Consider the following 9,261-nt stretch of genomic DNA (forward strand, 5'->3'; position numbering starts at 1 on the left):
TATATTTTCATCATGGATTAATGATTTCATTATTTTTTTTGTTGAATATTTGATATAACGTCATCACTCATCTTACATTTTGTGTTGTTTTCTTAAGAAATACCTTAATTAGATAGTTGTATCTTATTAGGACTAAAGAAATATTTGAATCACAAGTTATATATTATATATGAAGACTTTATCAGAGAAAACCTGAAAAACTCGAGAAAACCGAAAAATCTGGAAAAACCCAAAGTTGAAAAACCCCACTTTTATTGGTTTGATTTGAAGATTTAAAAATCGACACAATTAGTTTTGTTTGGTATTTGGAAAACCCAGTCCATGTACACCCCTAGTTGTGCGCTTCCAATTAGTCTCGACCAATATTATTTTATTTTTTATCACAAGTTCTTATTTCATTCTGTACTGTCAAGAAATATATATGCCTTTTTGTATTTATTTTTTTTCCTTTCACGTAAGGTCTATTTAAGAAGGAAGCGTTCCCTAATAGGACTTTACGAACCCAAAATCTCTAATAGGACTATCCGTCCTTTTTTTTTTAGCGTGGTAAGTAGCTAATAATTTCATTTATAATTGCTTCAATTTCCGCTCCTGATTCCTTTAATCATGCTAGATGGAAGTTGTGATTACTGATTACGTTCAATGTGGGTTTCACTTGGACAAGTGTTAACTCTTCGAATTAGTATCCACCTTAATGGGAAAGATATTAAAGAAAAACGATTGTCAATTTATTAGGAACGCAAGTCACGGCAACTTTACATATTAAAGAAAAACGATTGTCAATTTATTAGGAAGGCAAGTCACGGCAACTCTATTTTTCTCTCGTGAGAGATTCATTTAATCATGCTAGATGGAAGTTGTGATTACTGATAAAACCATCAAAATTCTTATATCGTTCAATGTGGGTTTAATAATAAAATTAATATGCTTAGAAGACCTTTTTAAAAATACAACATCAATTGTAGTTCAATAAAAAGGAAAATTTAAATGAATAACTCTTTAATATAGTATCCACCTTAATGGGAAACATATTAACAAACATTGTTACTTTGAGTTGGTTGTTGGTCAATATCATTAGGAAGGTGAATATTTCATCACTCCGGCAGCAATTTTTTTTGTAACATATATGACAATGGTCACCTGTGTGTCAATGTCATAATGGTTCATGTCTTGTCTCAGTATTCTGAATCTACTTTTCCAAGCTCCAAGTTGGTGGGAGTAATTAATTGTTGAAAATTTTACCAACTTGTAGATTAATATCTAATACAAATGATTGGTAAATATATCTACCAACTTATGGATTTTTTTTTTTTACCGTATCGAAGTTAAACATTTATATTATTTGAAATCCCGTTAAATATAGTGATTTAAAAATGTCTTCATCTTATAATTTCATTTATTTGCTGTCCAAACGCCTACCTTGTTTAACAGTTCTAACTTTTTAACAGTTCTAGCAAAATTGATATAATTAGTTAATTGTATCAATTGATACAGATTTTGGTTTAAGCAAGATGCCTCTCACAAAACATAGGAGTATTTACTATCGATTGCTAGATGCAAAATATTAGTCAAATGTGGATGGCGAAATAGGAAACTTTGTCTATCATGATTGGTTGCTTATTTGGGAGAACAGAGAAGAATTCACCCAAAAAGAAATCTATGGAGAACTCAAGAAATCAACAGTAAAAATTTATTCACAGTCTTGAAGGATGAGAATCAACTATGCTTACATCACCCAATAATTATATGGCGTTTCGACGCTTTATGTATTCATAAATACCCAAGAATTATATGGCACATGTATTCATAAATACCGTTATCACTAAAATATAGTCAATTAACACATATTCTTACCTTATTTTATTATTTAATCAATACTAAATTAATATGATTTGGAGTAAACAAACTATTTACAAAAGAAAGTGCAAACTAAATGGAAGACGCAATAATTAACAACTGCCGGAGGAGTTATCCCTCTATTGACATAATATTCATTTATTGACCGTTTTGAAGACGGAGGGCCAAAAAAATCGTCAAAGAAAAAGTACACCTTTCGTCTCAATACAGATTTTGAGAATTAAATTTCTTAATTTTGATCGTAAATTGAACATGAAAGCTTTAGGTTTTTTTGAAATGAAATTTACAAATTTGAAAACTGCAAAAAAATACTATATGTCGTAATAATTAGTAATTTAAAATATTTAAAAAGACATGAATAAATTAGAATAAAAAATGTCTTTGCCTCTAAATTCAAAGATGACTCCATTAAACTATGAGAAATAAAGGGGTAAAGATTCGCATTACATTACAATAGTAATATATGCTGGATATCCATCATCATGCACACTGCACAGAGCACTTGCATAATTCTCTTAACTTTTTTGTGTTAGTGCCTAAAAAACAAACCGTAAAAAAGATGCTTCGATTCTATTTGCGTGCAGATTAAACACAAGTTATAATCCTCTATGCCTTCACAATTACCCTATACACACAAAGTGAAATATTCTGATACATAGTTGGCCTCAACTCTCGTCGTGCATTAGTGTCAGTATAGCTCAACTAACCGAGCCATCAAAGAAGAAGAGAGATTTCAGTTTGTTGCATTTTGTGGCATTATGGAGAATGGGAACGGTGATAAGCCGACGGTGATGGTAACGAATGATGACGGAATTGATGCACCTGGTTTAAGAGCTCTTGTTCATGCCCTCGTTTCCACCAATCTCTTCCATGTTCTCGTTTTTGCTCCTGACTCGTATTGCCCTTCTCTCTTCCTCTCTCATATTATACAATCTATTCATTCCGGTGGATATTTAGTTGATTTTAGTTAGAGGTAGCAAATTGGAGGGTCGTACTGAATTTGAGGGGTTAAAATAGGCTGAGTTAATAAACGAGACCATCTCAAAAGTTACTTGGGCTGGAATTGGTTGAGCTGAAATAGGCTAAAAAGTGGGTCAAAACCCAACGCCCCAATTCTTACTAGTATGTTCTAATTGTCGTGTTTGTTCTTTTATAAATTTTTAGTACCTAATAAAATTACTCCTTATTTTTCATTACTATGACTATATATAATATATCAACGTCTACCAGAAACAACTTCTTTACCTCTCAAATTAGGAGTAAGATCTGCGTACACTTTACCTTCCCAGACCCCACTTTGTGCTTTAATGGTGGATTGATGGTGTACAATGAAGAAGAAGCAATTGGGATGACATGGATTTTTTTTTAAAAAAAATATGATATAGTATATGACGTGGCAATGATGTGGCGATGACGTGGTGATCATGTGGCGCCAGTGTAAAACACCTCCCATCTAGTGACTGTTATATGTGTGTTAGGGTGGTATTAAAATTCACTTTTTAGACGTTCAGGTGTGTAATAGGTCGCCTGTATAGTTTAAGTGTGAACTCGACATTTTGGGTATAGTTTAAGTGTGATTTGATATAGTTTGCCAAAAAAAAAAAAAAAAGGTCTTTTGACAAGATTTCTCATGGATCAATATGGGCTAAATATCGGCCCAAATTTTATTGGGCTGAAATAGGTGGGTCAATAACTAGCCCAAACTTGGGAGGGTTGGGCGAGTTATGATTTTATCGGTTAATTTTGCCACCTCTAATTTTAATTGTCTTTTTGTCTATGGCTGTTTGCAATAACAACTGTAAACTGATTTTGTAATGAAAACTGACTTCAATCTGTGTCCCTTGCTCAACCCGAAAAGTTAGCTCCACTCATTACATAGTTCATTTTTTCAGTCAATGTGCTTTACTATAACATCTAAGTTCTAACACTATATTATTTCATATGTCAAAAAACCTCCAATAGAAGCCTTGTGATACTTTTTTACATTATGATTACAATCTTCCAGTGAAAGATCGGCTGCTAGTCATTGTGTTTCATGGCAACGCACAGTTACTGTTAAGAAAGTAGATGTCCCTGGCGCCACAGCTTTTGCAGTTTCTGGTTAGTCCTGGTCTTAAATAATTAGCTCATCGACAACTGCTTAGATTTTGATTCTTCATTAATCTATAGTTTTTCTATTGTGCAATGTTCGTTGTTTTAATTTATGCTAATCTTTATACTTCTCTAAATCCTGTTTCATTGGCTTATTTCATAACAGTCTACATATATGAAATTGGTGGTTTGATGTTTTCAATGCTTTAAAATCTCAAATTGATTCAGTCTTTCTGCTGTGGACTGGAAAAGTGGTTAAAGGATCTGGACTGACTAATTTGCTTTCTTCAGTACTTTCTTTCTTTCAAAATGTTGGTCACTTTTCTTTTGGTTCAATAGTATATTCTATCGCCAATTTGATAGGAGCAAAATCACAACCTAATATTTTTTTATTATCTAATTTAAATTTCAAAATTATTCAACAAAATGTGTTTAGCTATGTAAATGATCTTATTGATCCTCCACAAGCCAGAGGCACTACTGCAATAATATACTGTCTTAAATTAAGGAAATGAGCAATTGCCTTTAGTGTCTCTAAAGGCTGGTAACAAGCATAGCTAATTATGAAATTGTAGTTTATTCTGTGCTTGTATCTATCATATTCCAACAAGCTGGTGCAACTTAGACTGATTTTCTTACACCATCCTATTGGAAAATGAAAAAACGAGTACCAAAGTTCTACTATTGAATTTCAATCTAGTGAATGAAAACATAAGCACATGATATCTTCTAATTCAACCTCCAGTCAAGTTGATTCGGAGTTGTACAGTTCCCTCAGCGCCAACTTCTTATCCGACTTCATTTATAATGATTATTGGATCTTTTTCTCTTTTTCACTCGCACAAATATTGTTTTCATTTGGCAGGAACTCCAGCAGACTCAACTTCCCTTGGGATCTCCAAAAAGATCTTTCCTTCAGTACCTGATCTGGTAGCTTTTGATACTAATGCTTGGCTTTTATATTTATCTAGCACTTAGCTTCACTTATCACTTATCTTTGTATGAACTATGTATGATCTTCATTAAGTTCACATAAATTTATTCTATTCATATTTATGAAAATTACATTTTGGGTTCTTCCTTTCTTTCACTTGTAGTCGCAGCCAGTACATAGGTACTATTATCCTGACGTAGTTTGTCACAATACCGTATGTGAACTCTCATCAATTTATGCTTTCAGGTTGTCAGTGGCATCAATTTAGGCTGCAATTGCGGTTATGACATGTTAGTAAATTTTCTCTATCGAGCCTTTAGATCCTTTCAGTGAAATGCTTAATTGATACCCTCCTTCAGTTTTCTTTTTTCTCTTTACTAATTATGCTATTTATATTAGTTTATCATTATTCCTTTGACCAATTTTCACATTTTTAACCTTGCACCACTCACGTATTGATGAAACATTATAGAAAGCACCGCCCCGTGTGCTTTCAAATGCTACACTATATTATAGAAAGCACCGCTCCGCGTGCTTTCAAATGCTACACTAGAGTACTTTTTCTTCTTCCTCGTAGTCCTTAGGCCAGAGTATTAGTTTATCCATTCTTGTTAACTGATTTCCCAAACTTCAGTTAAGTGGCCATAGACTGCTATTTTGATTGATTGCACCAGTGTAACTCAGATCTAATTGTGGAAATGCAGTGTTTATTCAGGGACAGTGGGTGGTGCACGAGAGGCTTTCTTCCATGGCATTCCTTCTGTCGCTGTATCATATGACTGCTATAACATGTAAAGTTAATCAGCCTACCAATTCACTTAAAATATTTAGTTGTTCACTTTTCACTCGTTTGTCCAACTGTCAACTTCAGGGTTGGTCGAAACCTCAGTGTTGATGATTTCACATTGTGTGCTGAAGCTTGCATACCCATCATCACTGCGATATTGGCCGAGATCAAGAACAAGACTTATCCTCAGAATTGCTTTCTGAATATAAATGTACCAAGAGAAGTTGGCAACCACAAGGTAAGCTGGACTGGCTTTTGTGATCATTCCCGTTTAGTCCTAAAGGCACATAAATCTGGTCTCACAATTTAGATGTGTCGTTTTGTGCTGATCTCATGATAGTCACCTGATTCATTCAGTAGTGGGTGCTTTTACTTTCATATATTTCTTGTCTTGGTTCCTCTTTAACTGGGACATCCTTTCTATCTACAAGAACGATATGTGCATCACATTTGTTATAGACCTTTCTATTTATTTGTTGATGTACCTCTTTTTCTTCTTTCATTTTTACCTTTCTGCCTTTCTTTTCATTAACATCATGAACTCAGTAAGATGAGCTAGCGGATAACTGAAAAACCATGATTCGGAGCATTTAGGCGCACAATTGTTAGTCTAAGATAACAATTGTTAGTCTAAGATAGTTATGACAGTTGTGATTATTTTGTTTGTTGCTTCAGTAAAGCTTTAATGAGCAGCAAATCCACCTTTCTTGGTAAAATTTTGCACTGTTAACTCTTTCACGAGCTCTAGGACTTGATTTAATCTCGTCTTTCCTTCTAAAAGTAGCTTTAATAACAATTACAAGACTAGCTCGACTATGATGGCCTTCTTATTTCTTCTATAAAGCTAGTTGCTCCTTCAAGTTGCATTTGAAATAACTTGGTAGTTGCTAATCCAAGTTTAGTTTGAAATAAATTCTAGATGTCGATGAATAATAAATTTGTATTCAAGAATGATACTTTGACTTATTAAACCAGTTTTGGCAGGAGAAATACGAAGCAGAAGTGCACACACACATTAGCGTATCTAAAAAAGTTACAAAAGCTTAAAGTTGAATATCCTTGTTCTTTGTGACTTTTCTTGCCATTGTTCCTTATGCTTCCTAAGTTGAACTCATTCTTGTCGTTAACACAAAGGTTCCATAACTAGAATATACTTCCCTGTTTGATTCAGAGATTCTGACTTTATTGGATTTAATTTTTGCATTATATTGAAAAATATATATACTACCAGCAAGAGTATACTTAATTGTTGTATTCCTAGGGCTATCGACTGACTCAGCAGGGGAAATGTTTTTACAAAATGGGATGGACACAAGTTACTTCTGAAGCAAAAGCAGGTACAACGTCACCTATAAAAGTAATGGAGATAAAACCATCAGGAAATACAGAAGAGAGCACATTAAGCACCAAAGAAGAACATCAAGTGTTTAAGTTAGACGTGAGATCTCTCTCTATCTACTAGTCATTTATTTGCTGAAGTTTCCTCTTATCCTGATTTCCAAAGTTACCCCTCTTTTCCTGCTCCTTTTTGTTGCATTTTGTGCTAATTTGTGTTGCTTATTCCAAAATCTCCCCCTGACCCTCCCTCTACTGCCTTTTTTCTTTTTATATACTGATTTAAATGCAATTTTGTGTCCATTCGTATCTAGACTGCAGAAACACCAGCAGCGGATAATGACGATACTGATTACTCATCCCTTCAAGCAGGATATGTATGTAAAACTGTACTTAGTTATTTGATGAAATTCTAACAGAGGCGAACATTGACATGCCACTTTCCATTGATGACAGATCTCTGTTACTCCGCTTTCCGCCTTATCTCCTGCAGAGATAGATAGTGTTGCATTCTTCAAAAAATGGCTTCCTGCTGTCTGAACACCTGTCATCCTCTCTTTGTTAATGCGGTGAGTTACCCATTTGACTACAGACATTGTTGTTCCATGCATTTTCTAAGTATGTATGTTCTTTTTGAAGATTATTGCTTTAAATATATGGACTGCATTGTTTAAAATTTAAGCCATCAAGAGGCATCATATTTATTAATAGTATATTGGTCTACAAGACAACATCCTACTCATATATATTTTTGAATGGATGCATTGACCGTAAACTTGATCTTGGCTGAAAAAGCGTACAAAACTCTAAACAATTTCCATCTTATTTTGATTTTTGAACACTGGTATACCCTGCAACTGTAATACTACTGTTCTTTCAGCGGCACTGGTTATAATATCGAACTAAATATGCTTTCTTGCCTTTTACTCAGCTTCAGCCTTCAGAATATGAGAATTGCTTTTAGCATCATTGTTAACCTTCTTCTGATACATTCTGTTTGTCGTGTATGATACTTTACTGAATAGCTTAGCTGGGATATCAGGATATGCTTCAATTCCTGAAAATTTCTGTTGTTCTTTCAGCATAACAAGCTCTGCTGTGGCATCACAGGTGTAGCATTAGTCTTATGGCAATCGGGATTTCATGCTTATCTCCAGCATCCTTCCGGCGATCTAAAGCTGATGATTCTCATGTAGTAGCGTTAGTTATTCTGGTAAGTCATGGGCAACATTATGAACTCTGTATCATTTGGTTCAAATTTCACAAATGTATTTCTCTTTGGGATAGTAAGGATCTACAAGGCAATTCACCTACAAACATTGAAAGTTGTGAAGTACCTGAGTTCTATCTTATTCCTACCTTAATCTTCACTGGATGAGAAAAGCTAAAACAGAATGTATGCAGGCCGCGTTGTGTCATTTCCATAGTATTTATGGACTATTGTTTACTTTCCCTATTTCAATTTGTTTGTCCTATCATCTGTTTCGACAAGAATATCTTCTTTTACTAATTTGACAACTCCCTAATTCTGGGAAATTCTCAATTGATAGATTATTTAATTTATTTTTTACATAAAAATTCAACAAGTTTTTCCTCGAGGCAAAACCGTCCATTATATAAACTTAAAAGTTTTGCCTAATAAGGCAAACTTAGCTTGAAGATTATTTAATTTATTTTTTATATAAAAATTCAACTAGTTTTGCCTTGAGGCAAAACTTCTCATTATATACACTTACAAGTTTTGCACAATAAAGCAAACTTAGATGGAAGATTATCTAATTTATTTTTTATATTTATATAAAAGTTCAACTAGTTTTGCCTTAACGCAAAACTTCCTATTATATACACTTAGAAGTTTTGCCCAATGAGGCAAACTTAGCTGGAAGATTATTGGGCAATTCACACGATTGCCCCTATTTTGGGGTGGTTTTTAATTTTTGCCCCCCAAATTGGTAATCTTTAATTTTCGCACTTCAATTCCCCAAGCTCAAATCGAAGAGTCAATCTCCAGATTTAGCTTCACCCAATTAACAACAACGAGATATCAACAAAACCCACTCGATTTTTGAGCTTCGAAGGTCATCCAATGGCGGACAAATTTGCTTCTTAGATCCGTTCTTCCGACCGACAAGACCCTAACGACTTTCCCTGATTATGAGCTTGCATATCAACAGATTAAAATTTAGCCCAACAGATGGAAGAACTATGAAGATATTTTGGCCAAGTCATTTTTCATTAAAACAGTGTGAGGCAAAAT

The 9,261-nt window shown here is 34.0% G+C and overlaps 1 protein-coding gene across 6 annotated transcripts; it reads left to right on the top strand.

Moving 5' to 3' along the window:
• The first annotated feature begins 2,371 nt into the window (after nucleotides 1-2,371).
• On the top strand, nucleotides 2,372-8,451 carry LOC132051812 (uncharacterized). Of its 6 annotated transcripts, XR_009413889.1 has the most exons (11): nucleotides 2,379-2,752; nucleotides 3,863-3,957; nucleotides 4,814-4,878; nucleotides 5,129-5,172; nucleotides 5,587-5,673; nucleotides 5,754-5,907; nucleotides 6,931-7,107; nucleotides 7,319-7,381; nucleotides 7,461-7,573; nucleotides 8,115-8,192; nucleotides 8,223-8,451. XR_009413889.1 is itself a non-coding variant. In XM_059443041.1 (10 exons), the coding sequence occupies exons 1-9, from the start codon at nucleotides 2,616-2,618 to the stop codon at nucleotides 7,542-7,544; spliced, it is 906 nt and encodes a 301-aa protein (XP_059299024.1). In that variant the 5' UTR covers nucleotides 2,379-2,615; the 3' UTR covers nucleotides 7,545-7,573; nucleotides 8,115-8,451. The 6 variants fall into 6 exon arrangements, 3 of the variants coding, with proteins under 3 accessions (XP_059299025.1, XP_059299024.1, XP_059299023.1); XR_009413891.1 differs by having other exon boundaries at nucleotides 2,373-2,752; nucleotides 7,326-7,381; nucleotides 8,115-8,451; XR_009413890.1 differs by having other exon boundaries at nucleotides 2,374-2,752; nucleotides 7,326-7,381; nucleotides 8,087-8,451.
• The last annotated feature ends 810 nt before the right edge of the window (nucleotides 8,452-9,261 follow it).

This window comes from Lycium ferocissimum, chromosome 4, assembly GCF_029784015.1.
Source record: "Lycium ferocissimum isolate CSIRO_LF1 chromosome 4, AGI_CSIRO_Lferr_CH_V1, whole genome shotgun sequence".
NCBI lineage: Eukaryota > Viridiplantae > Streptophyta > Magnoliopsida > Solanales > Solanaceae > Lycium > Lycium ferocissimum.